This window comes from Oncorhynchus gorbuscha, linkage group LG23 (assembly GCF_021184085.1).
Source record: "Oncorhynchus gorbuscha isolate QuinsamMale2020 ecotype Even-year linkage group LG23, OgorEven_v1.0, whole genome shotgun sequence".
In the NCBI taxonomy this organism is placed as follows: Eukaryota; Metazoa; Chordata; class Actinopteri; order Salmoniformes; family Salmonidae; genus Oncorhynchus; species Oncorhynchus gorbuscha.
Genome location: NC_060195.1, coordinates 48,687,866 through 48,706,600, shown reverse-complemented (window position 1 = coordinate 48,706,600; position 18,735 = coordinate 48,687,866). Strand labels below are relative to the sequence as shown.

The 18,735-nt window shown below is 44.8% G+C and overlaps 1 protein-coding gene across 1 annotated transcript; it reads right to left on the bottom strand.

The window, feature by feature from the left end:
* Positions 1–17,814: 17,814 nt before the first annotated feature.
* LOC124010394 (MORN repeat-containing protein 2-like) lies at positions 17,815–18,466 on the bottom strand. Its single transcript, XM_046322792.1, has one exon. The coding sequence runs from the start codon at positions 18,329–18,331 to the stop codon at positions 17,894–17,896; it is 438 nt and encodes a 145-aa protein (XP_046178748.1). The 5' UTR covers positions 18,332–18,466; the 3' UTR covers positions 17,815–17,893.
* Positions 18,467–18,735: the final 269 nt, after the last annotated feature.

The window sequence follows — 18,735 nt, the reverse complement described above, 5'->3', positions numbered from 1 at the left end:
CCGATTAATGAAATCTGATTGAAAGGAGGAGCTAGGGAAATTGGGTGGTAAAATTTGCATATTAAAGAACGCTTTAGCGTGTGTAGGTGTATATTTAGCAGCTGTAGGCGTTAATTTTATGTGTGCAGGACCGCTTGCAGCCGTTTATTTAGCACATGTTGGACTGCCTGCAAACACATTTGCACGCGCTTATTTGCCACTTGTAGGCGTTAACTTAGCATGTGAAGACGTTAACTTAAGGTGTGCACGCATTAATTTAGTGCCTGCACCTGCTTACTTTACATTAAAAGGATTGAGTTTTGACCACGTGCTTTAAACGGCATTCCAGAGGTGTGGAGATGGAAGTGTGTCTGTATGGTTTTCCAGCTCTGTGACTTTAATTTGCATAAGCATGGGACAGTTTCGTAGAATCTGGGACTCTATGACTACTGTGCCATTTTCAGTCGATTTTGATATTTTTACCAAGCTCTGACACACTCTTTGAATTAGGGGTTACTTCAAGGAACCATTGCAGTCAATGTGTTCAAATTTGCACCTTTGGTTAGTTGAGGGGTTCTTGGTGGGACCTTACATGTTTTAATGTAGCAAAGGGTTCATGAAAGAACCTTTTTACTGGTGAGTGCAGAGCACTTTTAATTTATTTTGCCATTGGATTTGTTGCACTGCCAGACTCAGAAGAAGATTTTTATGCGGTTTTTGGAAATGGTTTTATGGAATAGCTAGCAACTTGTAAACAATTACCCATTCCTATATGAGTACTATTTTAATAGCAAAGTTGAATAGTACAACATTAGCCATCAATCTAATTATATTATATTCTGAGAGCATCTGGTCGTTTAGGTGGTGGCACTAAACTACTCCTTTATCCTAAATTGATATTTTATATTTTCTCCCTCACTCACCTGACCATCTCCTCATTTGAAATCCATGCTGTCACTGTCACTTTTCTACTCAAGCTTAACTCGGTTGCTATCTATCGCCCCCCAAGTACACTTCAAGAGTTCCTCAATGAGCTTGACACCTTGATAAGCTCATTTCCAGACGATGGCTCACTGCTCTTACTGGGCGACTTCAACCTCCCGACATCTGCATTCGATAATATTCTTTCCAACGTTTTCTTTCCCTTCTTTGCCTCTTGACCTTACCTTTTCACAGTCCCCTCCCACTCACAAGGCATGCAATACCCTTGACCTCATCATTCTAGAGGCTGTTCTCCTACTAATCTCACTGTAACCCCCCTCCACGTCTCTGATCACTACTTTGTTTCCTTTTCTGTCTCCCTTTCCTCCAATCCTAGCCACTCAGCCCCTATCCAGATGGTAACGCATCGTCACAATCTTCACTTTCTCTTCCATTAAAATATCCTCTTCCTATCCAATCATCTTTCCTTTTTGCTAAATCCTTCTCCCTCCTGTCTCCTGATTCTGCCTCTTCAACCCTACTCTCCTCCATTTCTGTATCCTATGATTCACACTGTCCCTTTTCCTCCCATCCTGCTCTGTGGCTGAGTGACAATGTTAGAATGGCTGAGTGACCTTTCTGTATCCTATGCCTTGCACTGTCCCCTTTCCTCCCCTCCTGCTCTGTGGCTGAGTGAACAGGGCTACGGGCTGCTGAGCAAAAATGGAGGAAAACTGAACTTCGGGAGGACCTATTATCCTTTCACTCCCTCCTCTTTAACTTCTATTCCACTGTATCCGCTGCTAAAGCCACTTTCTATCACTTTAAATTTCAGGCTTCTGCCTTTAACCCTAGTAAACTCTTTTCCACCTTTGCAGGCGACTTTGTCAACCACTGAAAAGAAGGTTGATGACATCTGCTTCGCATTCAGTCAGCCTAATGGGTCCACTGTTACCACTTACACAGAACTATCCTATGCCTTGACCTCTTTCTCCCCTCGCTATCCAGATGAAACCCTGCAAATAGTGAGGTCTGGCCGCCTGACAACGTGCCCTCTCGACCCCATCACCTCCTCTCTTCTCCAGACCATCTCTGGAGACCTTCTCCCCTCTCTGACTTCAAAATGGCCCGAGTTGCTCCCATCCTCAAGAAACCAACACTCGACCCCTATGATATCAAAAACTACAGACACGTATCCATTTGGTTCTTTCCAAAACACTTGAGTGTACTGTCTCTGATAAACTCTCTTGCTATCTCTCTCAGAATGACCTTCTTGACCCTAACCAGTCAGGCTTCAAGACGGGTCACTTAACCGAGACTGATGACTGCTCGTCTCTGTGTCACGGAGGCTTTCCACACTGCCAAAGCTGACTCTCTCTCCCCTGTTCTCATCCTCCTACATATATCCATTGCCTTAGACACCATGAAGCATCAGATCCTTCTTTCCATCCTCTCAGGGTTGGGTGTCTCAGGCTCTGCACACTCTTGGATTGTATTCTACCTGGCAGGCCCCTCCTACCTGCTGACATGGAGAGGGTGTAGGTCGGCATCACATAGTCTCACTACTAGTGTCCCTCAGGGCTCCATTCTAGGCCCTCTCCTCTTCTATACACCAAGTCACTTGGCTCCATCATATCTTCGCATAGTCTCTCCTATCATTGCAATGAGGGTGACATTCAACCACAAGAATGAGGTGCTCTTCCTCCTGGGGAAGGCCTGCCCACTACAATACCTCTCCATCATGGTTGACAACTCCATGTGGTCCCCCTCATAGAGTGCAAAGAACCTTAGCGTGATGCTGGACAATACACTGTTGTTCTCTGGAAACATCAAAGTAGTGCCTCGCTCGTCTCTGTCCTGGCACCTCAATGAATGGCGGAACCAGCTTCCCCCTAAAGCTAGGACAGCAAGTCTGAAAACATCTGAAACCCTACGTCTTTGAAGAATATCTTAAATAATCCCACAGCAACCTCCCCTCATAGTCTGCGGTTGGTGTTTTTTGTAATGATTTAAGTGACCATTGTGCTGTTGTTGCTCTTAGAAATACTAAGGTTCCAAAGACAAATCAACATTTTATTCATAAGAGAAATCTGAAGTGTTTTAATGAGCAGGCTTTCTTTCATGATTTGTTTTATTTTGACTGGAGCAAGATTGAGCTTATCCCTGATGTGGAAACTGCCTGGATATTCTTTCATCATGTTTTTTCCCAAATAGTAAACAAACATGCCCCATTCCGCAGGTTCAGCGTTAAAGGGCGGGATAATCCATAGTTTTCTTCTGAGCTGTCTTGTATTATTCACGACCATAATCTAGCCTGGGCTAAAGCAAGGAAATCATGTTCTGATGCTGATTGGCTTATTTTTTAGGCAGTTACGAAACAAGTGTTATTTTCTTCTCAGGAAGGCCAAGTCTGAATATTTTATGTCTGTGTGCTAGTGTCAGTGATTCACACCCACATTTTGTTGTTACTGCCTGAATTTAAAATGTATAAAATGTAGATTTATTTTCAATGGTTGTTTTAAAACACTTAGAGTTTAATGGCTGTGATAGGAGAAAACTGAGGATAAATCAAAAATTGGAGTTACTCCACAATACTAACTTAATTGACAGTGTGAAAAGAAGGAAGCCTGTACAAAATTAAAATATTCCACAACATTCATCCTGTTTGCATCAAGTCACTTGTAAATACTGCAAAAAATTTGGCAATGCAATTTCCTTTTTATCGCAAATACAAAGTGTTATGTTTGGGACAAATCCAATACAACACATTACTGAATACCACCGTTCTCCATATTTTCAAGCACTGTGGTGGCTGCGTCATATTATGGGTATGATTGTAATCGTTAAGGACCTTTCAGTATAAAAAAGACATGGAATGGAGCTTAGCACAGGCAAAATCCGAAGGAAAACCTGGATCAGTCTGCTTTCCACCACACACTGGGAGATTAATTCACCTTTCAGCAGGACAATAACCTACAACACAAGGCCACATCTACACTGGAGATACCAAGGAGAGAATTAATGTGAATGTTCCTGAGTGGCCGAGTTACAGTCTTGACTTAAATATACTTCAAATCCTATGGCAAAACCTGAAAATGGTTGTCTAGTAATGATCAACTTGACAGAGTTAGGAACTTTGAAAGGAATAATGGGCAAATGTTGCACAATCCAAATGTGGAAAGCCCTTAGAGACGTACCCATAAAGACTCACAGCTGTAATCATTGTCAAAGGTTCTTCTACAAAGTATTGACTCAGGGATGTGAATACTTATGTAAATGAGATATTTCTGAACTTCATTTTTAATACATGTTTTCAGTTGTTATTATGGGGTGTTGTGTTTAGATGGATGAGAAAAATATAGATTTAATCCATTTTGAATTCAGGCTGTAAGACAACAAAATGTGGAATGTCAAGGGTTATGAATACTTTCTGAAGGTACTGTGTAATTCCGAAAAGTGTCTTGTGATGGACCCTGATGGGATCATGGGGTCTGTTTACGATGATAATTATTAGATGTTGGCTCAGGTTGCTAGCTACAATATTTTCAACCTTGCCTACGGTCTTAAAAATGTTAGGTTGTTTGGATTGCAGGCATTGGGTCACTTAGTTGGGTTATATTCTTTGAAAATAACAAGGTTGGGTTGTTGATGCTGGCTAATTGTTGCTTGCATATTCAGAAATGATATCAGAAGACTGGAGACATGGCTTAGTAGGGGTGTGGCTATCAGATGAGAGTACATGTCATTCTTGCTAATCTGTTCTGTTGTATTTTCATCACATGATAAGGTTGAATGCTGACAGTTTTTTTGCTTAATTGAGGCTTAGAGAGGTGATTGAGTTCCTCAAGAGCCTATTGAACCTTTTGAATGTTCCCCCACAGTGGCAATGTTTGGAACACCTAAAGGTTATTTTGAGGCTCCTTTACTTCTAAGAATGCATGGAAATGGAAGACATACAAGACCACTGATAATCTCCCTCGATCTGGGGCTCCATGCAAGATCTCACCCCGTGGGGTCAAATTTATCACAAGAACGACCTGCAGAAAGCTGGGACCACAGTAACAAAGCCTACCATCAGTAACACACTACGCCGCTAGGGACTCAAATCCTGCAGTGCTAGACGTGTCCCCCTGCTTAAGCCAGTACATGTCCAGGCCCGTCTGAAGTTTGCTAGAGAGCATTTGGATGATCGAGAAGAAGATTGGGAGAATGTCATATGGTCAGATGAAACCAAAATATAACTTTTTGGTAAAAACTCAACTCGTCATGTTTGCAGGACAAAGAATGCTGAGTTGCATCCAAAGAACACCATACTTACTGTGAAGCATGGGGGTGGAAACATCATGCTTTGGGTCTGTTTTTCTGCAACGGGACCAGGACGACTGATCCATGTAAAGGAAAGTTTGAATGGGGCCATGTATCGTGAGATTTTGAGTGAAAACCTCCTTCCATGAGCAAGGGCATTGAAGATGAAACGTGGCTGGGTCTTTCAGCATGACAATGATCCCAAACACACCGCCCGGCCAACGAAGGAGTGGCTTCGTAAGAAGCATTTCAAGGTTCTGGAGTGGCCTAGCCAGTCTCCAGATCACAACCCCATAGAAAATCTTTGGAGGGAGTTGAAAGTCTGTGTTGCCCAGCAACAGCCCAAAAACATCACTGCTCTAGAGGAGATGTGCATGGAGGAATGGGCCAAAATACCAGAAACAGTGTGTGAAAACCTTGTGAAGACTTACAGAAAACATTTGACCTCTGTCATTGCCAACAGTATTGAGATACACTTTTGATATTGACCAAATACTTATTTTCCACCATCATTTGCAAATAAATGCATTAAAAATCCTACAATGTGATTTTCTGGATTTTTTTCTCTCGTTTTGTCTGTCATAGTTGAAGTGTACCTATGATGAAAATTACAGGCCTTCTCATCTTTTTAAGTGGGAGAACTTGCACAATTGGTGGCTGACTAAATACTTTGTTGCCCCACTGTACATGGTACTTTTATATAAAGTAGTCACATAACAATACATTAACCAACATACTGTAAGCTCTTTAATCCCAACCCTCGGTCACTCTCAGCCCATCCCACGTATCAGCATAAACCACCCTCGTTTGGTTTCCATGTGCCATATATTTTTATATTGTGCTGTGATGTTTTATATAAACATGTTGTGCAGAGGGATGGCATACGCTGTAAAGTGAAGACATGTTAGTGACATTCCCGAAAAGCACGGAAGTTCTGGTGGACCAAACGTGGCCTTCATTAGTCAGGGTTAGGTTTATAATCTCATTTTAAGAAGATCAATAGTGGAAACGGGCAGGGTTTAGCAATAATTATGACTGCTTGACTGTGTTAAGTAGTGACGATGACAAATACTTTAATCAGTACGGTTACTCCAATAGATTTCTATGGCCACCAAGGCCAACTTTGAATGGTTGATATCCCAGGTTTATATGTGCGGTGCAATAGCCTGGGGACGACGTTACACTTAGAAACACTTACCTTGATCAAAGCCCCCAAACCTAAAGACATTGAAAGTATCTTTCTTCTGGAAACCAAGTTCCTCAGTACAAAAACATTCACATAACAAAAATGACCCATTACGCGTGGTGCTGGGCCCAGTCTTGTCTTTGACACATTCACCCACTCTCCCGCTGAAAGATCAGCTACAAAATGTTGTCACCATTGTAACAGGTAATAATCAAGCCCTGGTCCAACCTTGGGAACAGAAGAGGAACACCTTGTGTGTTAGTCTCAGGTTGGACTACTCCAAATCATCTTGGTTGTGACACACACACACACACACACACACACACACACACACACACACACACACACACACACACACACACACACACACACACACACACACACACACACACACACACACACACACACACACACACACACACACAAACGTACAACTTAAAAACACACTCTTTGCAGGTCCATCAACTATTTAAATACGTCTCAGACACTACAGTAACCTGTAGATCATGAAAGAACCTTCATAAATCAGTAGAATGTTAATAACCTATTAATTTACACTTTGTAGTGTCCTGTAATTCTTAGTTTGAAGCGAGACACCTTTGGTCATTCACAACACATACATAAATTCCTTATATAATATGATGCTGTACCTACCATAAAGTCAAACCCCTATGGTCATTCACAACACATACATGAATTCCTTATATAATATGATGCTGTACCTACCATAAAGTCAAACCCCTATGGTCATTCACAACACATACATAAATTCCATATATAATATGACGCCGTACTACCATAATGTCAGACACGTTTGGTCATTCACAACACATACATAAATTCCTTATATATTATGACACTGTACCTAGTCAGGGTTAGTCAGACACCTTTGGTCATTTATAACAGATATGTCCAGGGCAATACATTTCAATGTCCGTACTGTGAGACGCCTAAGACAGCGCTACAGGGAGACAGGACGGACAGCTAATCGTCCTCGCAGTGGCAGACCATGTGTAACAACTCCTGCACAGAATCGGTACATCCAAAAATCACACCTGCAGGACAGGTACAGGATGGCAAAAACAACTGCCCGAGTTACACCAGGAACGCACAATCCCTCCATTAGTGCTCAGACTGTCCGCAATAGGCCGAGAGAGGCTGGACTGAGAGCTTGTAGACCTGTTGTAAGGCAGGTCCTCACCAGACCTCACCGGCAACAACGTCATCTATGGGCACAAACCCACCGTCGCTGGACCAGACAGGACTGGCAAAAAGTGCTCTTCACTGACGAGTCGCAGTTTTGTCTCACCAGGAGTGATGGTCGTATTTGTGTTTATTGTCGAAGGAATTAAACCGAGGCCTGTGCTCTGGAGCGGGATTGATTTGGAGGTGGAGGGTCTGTCATGGTCTGGGGCGGTGTGTCACAGCATCATCGGACTGAGCTTATTTTCATTGCAGGCAATCTCAACGCTGTGCGTTACAGGGAAGACATCCTCCTCCCTCGTGATACCCTTCCTGCAGGCTCATCCTGACATGACCCTACAGCATGACAATGCCACTAGCCATACTGCTCTTTCTGTGCGTGATTTCCTGCAAGACAGGAATGTGAGTGTTCTGCCATGGCCAGCGAAGAGCCCGGATCTCAATCCCATTGAGCATGTCTGGAACCTGTTGGATCGGAGGGTGAGGGCTAGGGCCATTCCCCCCCCAGAAATGTCCGGCAACTTGCAGGTTCCTTGGTGGAAGATGTCTGTAACCTAACCCAAATTATGACATTACCAACTAGAAAGTTCACTAATAGGTCTGATATTTCATCATCAGCTTGTATCAATCACAGTTTTACTAACATGGCTGAACATTGTTCTGAAGCTGTATCAGTGGCACTAGGTTACAGTGATCATAACTTGGTTGCACTCACTAGGAAAACTAAAATATCAAGGGCTGGCCCTAAAATAATCTACCGCAGGTCCTACAGAGGGTTCAATCAGGACTCATTTGTGGATGAGGTTAAGAATGTGCAATGGTTTGAGGTGTGTAGTAAGGATGATCCTGAAATCTCACTAAGTTTGTTTATGAAATTGTTTATGAGTATAGCTCATAAGCACCCCCCTTTAAGAAAATGCACTGTGTGTCACGAACGTCGTAATGATTGGACCAAGGAGCAGCGTGAGTTGAGTTCCACATATTCTTTATGAACCGAAACTCAGCAAAACAAAACAAACAAGCACAAACGAAACGTGAAGCTACTGGTGCACACAGGCAACTATCCGTAGACAAGATCCCACGAATACCAATGGCTACCTAAATATGAAATGGCTACCTAAATAAGGTCCCCAATCAGAGACAACGATAAACAGGTTCCTCTGATTGGGAACCATATCAGGCCACCATAGAAATACAAAAACACCTAGATGACTCACCCTAGTCACTATCACTCCCCAACCAACATAGAGAATAAATAGCTTCCTATGGTCAGGGCGTGGCAGTGCACCCCCCCCCCTCCCCCCAAGGTGTGGACTCCGACTGCAAAACCTGACTCAATAGGGGAGGGTCCGGGTGGGCATCTATGATGGATGACACAGGGCATCGGGGGAAGCTGCGGTGCAGGGGACATCCCGGAAGCTCCGGACGGTGGGTCGTCGCTGGAGGCACCGGGCCGCCGACTGTCGCTGGAGGCTCCGGACCGCCGACCGACGCTGGAGGCTCCGGACCGGCGACCGACGATGGAGGCTCCGGACCGCCGACCGACGCTGGAGGCTCCGGACCGCCGACCGACGCTGGAGGCTCCGGACCGCCGACCGTCGCTGTAGGCTCCGGACCGCCGACCTTCGCTGGAGGCTCCGGACCGCCGACCGTCGCTGTAGGCTCCGGACCGCCGACCGTCGCTGGAAGCTCCGGACCGCCGACCGTCGCTGTAGGCTCCGGACCGCCGACCTTCGCTGGAGGTACCGGACCGCCGACCGTTGCTGGAGGTTCCGGACTGGGAAGGCAAAAATTGTTCTTTAATGGTAGCTTTTCAAATAGTAAAGATATACATTGTGGTGTTCCTCAAGGAAGCCCACTGATCTACGCTATCTTTACTAATGACTTAATCAACAAAGCAAGAGGGGTCATGTATGCTGATGACTCCACAATGTATAGTGCAGCATCAGAATGTAATGAGCTAAAAGATGTAATGAGCAGTGAACTAAGAATGGTGTCTGAGTGGTTTCATTTGAACAAATTGGTGTTGAACATTTCTAAAACTAAATGTTTTGTATTTGGTTCAAGATATATGCTTGCTGATGGCCCCCAATTGAATTTGTCAATGAATAGAATACATGTAGAGCACGTGGAAAAAAAACTACTAGGCATCATGTTGGACGCAGCTTGATCATGATCAGAACACATAGATAATATTGTTATTATGATGGGTAAGGGAATTGCTGTTACAAGAAAATGTGCAGAGTATGTAACATCTACCACTCTGAATCAGGTAATTCAATCCCTGGTCCTATCACACTTAGAGTACTGTCCGGTTATATGGTCATCTGCAGCAAAGAAAGATAGAAAAAAAGCTCCAAATGCCTCAAAACAGGGCTGCCAGATTAGTTATTCATTGATGTAACCGAATGAATATTATTAAAATGCATCAGAATCTTTCATGGCTTCAAAAACAAATGAATATCTAGTCTTCTGATTATTTTTAGGAATGTTATATTTTTCAAACAACCACAGTATTTTTCAGTCCAATTAGTACATACTAACAACACGCATAACCACCAAATCGGACAAGCAAATTCAGGGCAGCTAAAACATGTCATGCAGGTGAATGAGGACCCAAAAGCGACTTGGCGAAAACAGAGTATTTAATCCAGAATAAACTTTACAAAACAAAAAGCATAATACTACACGTAAAGACGAGAACAGACTGGAGACTTGATCGAGAACTGCAGGTTGCCTCGGGAAGGCACTTGAACCTAGCAGACTCAGACACCTGCTCACCACGCAGCATCTGAGGGAAACACGACACGACAGGGCAAACCATAGACACAGCACGGTGAATTATAAATGAGGATCCGACAGGGCAGGTACGGGAAACAAGGAGAGAAATAGGGACTCTAATCAGGGAAAAGGATCGGGAACAGGTGTGGGAAGACTAAATGATGATTAGGGGAATAGGAACAGCTGGGAGCAGGAACGGAACGATAGAGAGAAGAGAGAGCGAGAGAGTGAGAGAGGGAGGGGGAGAGAGAGGGATAGAAAGAGGGAAAGAACCTAATAAGACCAGCAGAGGGAAACTAATAGAATGGGAAGCACAGGGACAAGACATGATAATAAATGACAAAACATGACAGTACCCCCCCACTCACCGAGCGCCTCCTGGCGCACTCGAGGAGGAATCCTGGCGACAACGGAGGAAATCATCAATGAGTGAACGGTCCAGCACGTCCCGAGACGGAACCCAACTCCTCTCCTCAGGACCGTAACCCTCCCAATCCACTAAGTATTGGTGACCCCGTCCCCGAGAACGCATGTCCATGATCTTATGTACCTTGTAAATAGGTGCGCTCTCGACAAGGACGGGAGGGGGAGGGAAGACGAACGGGGGTGCGAAGAAAAGGCTTAACACAGGAGACATGGAAGACAGGATGGACGCGACGAAGATGTCGCGGAAGAAGCAGTCGCACAGCGACAGGATTGACGACCTGGGAGACACGGAACGGACCAATGAACCGCGGAGTCAACTTACGAGAAGCTGTCGTAAGAGGAAGGTTGCGAGTGGAAAGCCACACTCTCTGGCCGCAACAATACCTAGGACTCTTAATCCTGCGTTTATTGGCGGCTCTCACAGTCTGTGCCCTGTAGCGGCAAAGTGCAGACCTCACCCTCCTCCAGGTGCGCTCACAACGTTGGACAAACGCTTGAGCGGAGGGAACGCTGGACTCGGCAAGCTGGGAAGAGAATAGAGGAGGCTGGTAACCCAGACTACTCTGAAACGGAGATAACCCGGTAGCAGACGAAGGAAGCGAGTTGTGAGCGTATTCTGCCCAGGGGAGCTGTTCTGCCCAAGACGCAGGGTTTCTGAAAGAAAGGCTGCGTAGTATGCGACCAATCGTCTGATTGGCCCTCTCTGCTTGACCGTTAGACTGGGGATGAAACCCGGAAGAGAGACTGACGGACGCACCAATCAAACGACAGAACTCCCTCCAAAACTGTGACGTGAATTGCGGGCCTCTGTCTGAAACGGCGTCTAACGGGAGGCCATGAATTCTGAACACATTCTCGATAATGATTTGTGCCGTCTCCTTAGCGGAAGGAAGTTTAGCGAGGGGAATGAAATGTGCCGCCTTAGAGAACCTATCGACAACCGTAAGAATCACAGTCTTCCCCGCAGACAAAGGCAGACCGGTAATGAAGTCTAGGGCGATGTGAGACCATGGTCGAGAAGGAATGGGGAGCGGTCTGAGACGACCGGCAGGAGGAGAGTTACCCGACTTAGTCTGCGCGCAGTCCGAACAAGCAGCCACGAAACGGCGCGTGTCACGCTCCTGAGTCGGCCACCAAAAGCGCTGGCGAATAGACGCAAGAGTGCCTCGAACACCGGGATGACCAGCTAACTTGGCAGAGTGAGCCCACTGAAGAACAGCCAGACGAGTGGAAACAGGAACGAAAAGGAGGTTACTAGGACAAGCGCGGCGACGCAGTGTGCGTGAGTGCTTGCTTAACCTGTCTTTCAATTCCCCAGACTGTCAACCTGACAACACGCCCATAAGGAAGAATCCCCTCGGGATCAGTAGAAGCCACAGAAGAACTAAACAGACGGGATAAGGCATCAGGCTTGGTGTTCTTGCTACCCGGACGGTAAGAAATCACAAACTCGAAACGAGCGAAAAACAACGCCCAACGAGCTTGACGGGCATTAAGTCGTTTGGCAGAACGGATGTACTCAAGGTTCTTATGGTCTGTCCAAACGACAAAAGGAACGGTCGCCCCCTCCAACCACTGTCGCCATTCGCCTAGGGCTAAGCGGATGGCGAGCAGTTCACGGTTACCCACATCATAGTTGCGCTCAGATGGCGACAGGCGATGAGAAAAATAAGCGCAAGGATGAACCTTATCGTCAGACTGGAAGCGCTGGGATAGAATGGCTCCCACGCCTACCTCTGAAGCGTCAACCTCGACAATGAATTGTCTAGTGACGTCAGGAGTAACGAGGATAGGAGCGGACGTAAAACGTTCTTTTAGAAGATCAAAAGCTCCCTGGGCGGAACCGGACCACTTAAAACACGTCTTGACAGAAGTAAGAGCTGTGAGAGGGGCAGCAACTTGACCGAAATTACGAATGAAACGCCGATAGAAATTAGCGAAACCTAAAAAGCGCTGCAACTCGACACGTGACCTTGGAACGGGCCAATCACTGACAGCTTGGACCTTAGCGGAATCCATCTGAATGCCTTCAGCGGAAATAACGGAACCGAGAAAAGTAACGGAGGAGACATGAAAAGAGCACTTCTCAGCCTTTACGTAGAGACAATTCTCTAAAAGGCGCTGTAGAACACGTCGAACGTGCTGAACATGAATCTCGAGTGACGGTGAAAAAATCAGGATATCGTCAAGATAGACAAAAACAAAGATGTTCAGCATGTCTCTCAGAACATCATTAACTAATGCCTGAAAAACAGCTGGCGCATTGGCGAGACCAAACGGCAGAACCCGGTACTCAAAATGCCCTAACGGAGTGTTAAACGCCGTTTTCCACTCGTCCCCCTCTCTGATGCGCACGAGATGGTAAGCGTTACGAAGGTCCAACTTAGTAAAGCACCTGGCTCCCTGCAGAATCTCGAAGGCTGATGACATAAGGGGAAGCGGATAACGATTCTTAACCGTTATGTCATTCAGCCCTCGATAATCCACGCAGGGGCGCAGAGTACCGTCCTTCTTCTTAACAAAAAGAACCCCGCCCCGGCCGGAGAGGAAGAAGGCACTATGGTACCGGCGTCAAGAGACACAGATAAATAATCCTCGAGAGCCTTACGTTCGGGAGCCGACAGAGAGTATAGTCTACCCCGAGGAGGAGTGGTCCCCGGAAGGAGATCAATACTACAATCATACGACCGGTGAGGAGGAAGGGAGTTGGCTCGGGACCGACTGAAGACCGTGCGCAGATCATGATATTCCTCCGGCACTCCTGTCAAATCGCCAGGTTCCTCCTGAGAAGTGGGGACAGAAGAAATGGGAGGGATGGCAGACATTAAGCACTTCACATGACAAGATACGTTCCAGGATAGGATAGAATTACAAGACCAATTAATAGAAGGATTATGACATACTAGCCAGGGATGACCCAAAACAACAGGTGTGAAAGGTGAACGAAAAATCAAAAAAGAAATAGTCTCACTGTGGTTACCAGATACTGTGAGAGTTAAAGGTAGTGTCTCAAATCTGATACTGGGAAGATGACTACCATCTAAGGCAAACATGGGCGTAGGCTTGTCTAACTGTCTGAAAGGAATGTTATGTTTCCGAACCCATGCTTCGTCCATGAAACAACCCTCAGCCCCAGAGTCAATCAAGGCACTGCATGTAGCACCCGAACCGGTCCAGCGTAGATGGACCGACATAGTAGTACAAGATCTAGATGAAGAGACCTGAGTAGTAGCGCTCACCAGTAGCCCTCCGCTTACTGATGGGCTCTGGCCTCTTACTGGACATGAATTAACAAAATGTCCATCAAATCCGCAATAGAGGCACAGGCGGTTGGTGATCCTCCGTTCCCTCTCCTTAGTCGAGATGCGAATCCCTCCCAGCTGCATGGGCTCAGTCTCAGAGCCAGAGGAGGGAGATGGTTGCGATGCGGAGCAGGGAAACACCGTTGATGCGAGCTCTCTTCCACGAGCCTGGTGACGAAGATCTACCCGTCGTTCTATGCGGATGGCGAGAGCAATCAAAGAGTCCACACTGGAAGGAACCTCCCGAGAGAGAATCTCATCTTTGACCACTGTGTGGAGTCCCTCCAGAAAACGAGCGAGCAGCGCCGGCTCGTTCCAGTCACTAGAGGCAGCAAGAGTACGAAACTCTATAGAGTAATCCGTTATGGATCGATCACCTTGGCATAGGGAAGCCAGGACCCTAGAAGCCTCCCCACCAAAAACTGAACGGTCAAAAACCCGAATCATCTCCTCTTTAAAGTTCTGGTAATTGTTAGAACAATCAGCCCTTGCCTCCCAGATAGCTGTGCCCCACTCTCGGGCCCGGCCAGTAAGGAGTGAAATGACGTAAGCAACCCGAGCTCTCTCTAGAGTATGTGTTGGGTTGGAGAGAGAACACAATCTCACACTGGGTGAGAAAGGAGCGGCACTCAGTGGGCTGCCCGGAGTAGCAAGGTGGGTTATTAACCCTAGGTTCTGGAGGCTCGGCAGGCCAGGAAGTAACAGGTGGCACGAAGACGAAGACTCTGGAACTGTCCAGAGAGGTCGGAAACCTGAGCGGCCAGGCTCTCCACGGCATGGCGAGCAGCAGACAATTCCTGCTCGTGTCTGCCGAGCATGGCTCCTTGGATCTCGACGGCAGTGTTACGAGCGTCTGTAGTCGCTGGGTCCATTCCTTGGTCGGATCCTTCTGTCATGCAGGTGAATGAGGACCCAAAAGCGACTTGGCGAAAACAGAGTATTTAATCCAGAATAAACTTTACAAAACAAAAAGCATAATACTACACGTAAAGACGAGAACAGACTGGAGACTTGATCGAGAACTGCAGGTTGCCTCGGGAAGGCACTTGAACCTAGCAGACTCAGACACCTGCTCACCACGCAGCATCTGAGGGAAACACGACACGACAGGGCAAACCATAGACACAGCACGGTGAATTATAAATGAGGATCCGACAGGGCAGGTACGGGAAACAAGGAGAGAAATAGGGACTCTAATCAGGGAAAAGGATCGGGAACAGGTGTGGGAAGACTAAATGATGATTAGGGGAATAGGAACAGCTGGGAGCAGGAACGGAACGATAGAGAGAAGAGAGAGCGAGAGAGTGAGAGAGGGAGGGGGAGAGAGAGGGATAGAAAGAGGGAAAGAACCTAATAAGACCAGCAGAGGGAAACTAATAGAATGGGAAGCACAGGGACAAGACATGATAATAAATGACAAAACATGACAAAACAACTCAAGTCAAGGACAAATCACATTAAATCTACAGTTTTATACAGAGCTATAGATGAATGGAACTTTTTACCAATCCATATTTCTCAGGCAAAAAGTGAATCCACCTTCAAGAAATAAAAAAAACATCTAATGTGATAGACCATATGACTGGACAGCAAATAGAAAGTATCTGTCACGATCGTCGTAAGAAGCCTGCCAAAATGCAGCGTGGTATGTGTTCATGATGATATTTTAATTAAAGAAAGCACTGCACACTGAATACAAACCAATAAACGACCGTGAAGCTATAAGAACTGTGCTGACACAAGCAACTAACATAGACAATCACCCACAACCCACAATGACAAAACAGGCTACCTAAATATGGTTCCCAATCAGAGACAACGACTAACACCTGCCTCTGATTGAGAACCATATCAGGCCGAACACAGAAACAGACAAACTAGACATACAACATAGAATGCCCACTCAGATCACACCCTGACCAAACAAAACATAGAATCATACAAAGCAAACTATGGTCAGGGCGTGACAGTATCAACTGAATGTTAAATGTGTTTCCTGTCAGGTATTTTAATTATCTATATTGTCTACTTGTTGAATGTTTGTGAAGTCTTGATTGATTGTTTGTAATGTCTCGTTAACTGGTGTTGGACCCCAGGAAGATTAGCTAGCGTTACGGCGTTAGCTAATCGGGATCCTTGTAAAAATGACAAAATTACATTTGCATTAAATGTTCCAAGGTCAAATAAATGTCCCCAATGGAAATCATTGTATACGGATGGGTGCAGCAGTACAAGTATTGTAGGGGAATACTGTAGGTCTATAGAATGTATACAGTCCAGTATATGGTGTCATTTCATGGGGCTATGAATAATGCAGTGTTGCTGGACTTTAACTCCACCCATTACATTGGCAGCGGAATCACATCACACGCACTGACTGCACTACAGAAAATGAATTAAAGGGTAACTACACACAAAAAATCTAAGTTTCTTAGACTTTACCCAGACTTCAAAAGCCATCCCCTGATGTGGTTAAAGCATCCAATTTGGTTGTTTTTCTATTAAAAAGTGTGAAAAAACTGGGGCAAACCAACGTTTTGGGGGGAAATCTGAAACCTGAGAAACAAAACCAAGATAACGGAATTTGGGAAAAGACAGATGTCAGCAAAACATTTAAACAGATTTTAAAAGGCCCTAACAACGTTTTATGCTGTGCATGACTGCACTTTAGAGTGTGTGTCATCCTGCAGCATAGCATTTTGGGGGAAGTTGAGGTCAGGTCGAATATTGATTATGCACCTAAGAGGGAAAGTGGTTGGGCCATGCTAGAAATGTTTTAGTGAAATATAATATAATATGTAACAATTAGCAGACACTTTTATCCAAAGTGATTTACATTCATGCGTGAATCCATTTTTATGTATATTTTATGTGTTTCTAAAGTAAACTCTAACACGGTGTGTGCATATGTATTAATGTGTGTGTCTCCAGGGAATTCTATTAAGTTTACATCAAGGATATGCTGATTAGTAACAGAGGGTTGTGTTTTCTTAATCACATTTTCCATCACTGTGACTTGCATAATTTCGCCGCTGTCACAACTTGGCTTCCCATTTATTTTTCTACAGCCCAGACCAGAGGTCATTTAAAAAGAAGATAAATTCTAATTATCCACTGAAAGTACAAAGTAGCAAGCAATTTACCAGACCACTACATTTGCCCCTTTTGCTTGAAGATACAGTATCATAATAATAATAATAATAATATATGCCATTTAGCAGACGCTTTTATCCAAAGCGACTTAGAGTCATGTGTGCATACATTCTACGTACATTCTTGTTGGCGTTCAAGAAACAGAACATTGATGGATTCCTCCACCGATCTAGATTTGTACGCTGTTTATGAAGAGTTAAAAGATTCCAAATAAACTGTAGTAGAAACAGTTTTAGCTTAACACTGTTGGTTAACTGATGCTTACACAGCCACACACACACAGACAGACTGTGTTTCAGCACCTCCAAAGAGGACTCTTGGCTGTGTGACTCAAAGCAATGACTCATTCATTGCACGGTGCCATGAGGTGTGTGCACCACACTGTCATACGCTGACTACTAAAGTCTTTCCTACAAGTAAAAGAGACCAGGTGTCACTGCAGGAGTGTTATGGGAAGAACATGGACATTGTGTGTTTCATTTCATTTGGTGCCTTTAAAATTACTTACTGGAGTCTAATTTTGTTCTTTTGAATATATATATATATATATATATTTTTCCTTTTTAAATCTATATTCAATAAATGTTCATAAATGTAAGAGGAATTAAAGTTATGTTATCTCACATTATGTCATGGGTTACATGCTGAGTTTAAGTTTTAATCCAGGAGCTGCCTTGTTGTGGAAACCTCCAATCCAAACAAGTCCCTGAGAGTCGATGAACTCCCTGTCACCCTCCAACCTGTTCTTGCTGAAGCTGCCGCAGTATTTGGTCACGTCAGAGAAGCTGTATGTCCCTGTGCCATGATACATGTTGTCTTTGAAGTCCCCTTCATACAGGGCCCCAGAGGGATGCTCCAGAGTCCCTCTGCCATTCATCTTGTCATCATGCCACTCTCCAGTGTAGGTGACACCACTGGCTGAGGTGTGTTTGCCCATACCACGCCTCACCACGACTCCCTCTGTGGACCCGCAGCACTCTCCTTCATATCTGTCACCATTTGGGAAAATGTAGGATACTTGCAAATTCCCTTCCTCTTCGCTTTCTGTGACCTTTCCTTTTTTCTTCTCTGACATTTTAGTAATGCTTCGTCAAATTGAATTTACTCAATATAGTTAGAGCTTTTAGCTAACTTTAGCTGGCTGTCAAGCTAGTCAATACATTTCGGATTTGTTGCTAGTTCAAACATGGCTATATCTTATTCAATTTTGTCGTGCTGGTCTAGCTGATGTTGTCGCGATGCATTTCCTAAACTTTATTATTATGGAACCATTATGAATTGAAATATTTTTTTCTAATATTCTGTGTTGACTGCAGGTTGGGAGATATACGTGATCTAATTAAAAGGCTTGTTCGGTAAAACATACAGTACATTAATAATAATAGCCTCCATAATCTCATTTTAATAATATTTCCAATGCAAATCCTTAAATAATGAAAATTGTGCATTGTTTGTCAGTAAATTGTTTGTGTCTTATCT

Bases quoted from the DNA above. Each gene is read 5' to 3' on its own strand.
- LOC124010394 (XM_046322792.1), bottom strand. From the start codon at position 18,331: ATGTCAGAGAAGAAAAAAGGAAAGGTCACAGAAAGCGAAGAGGAAGGG.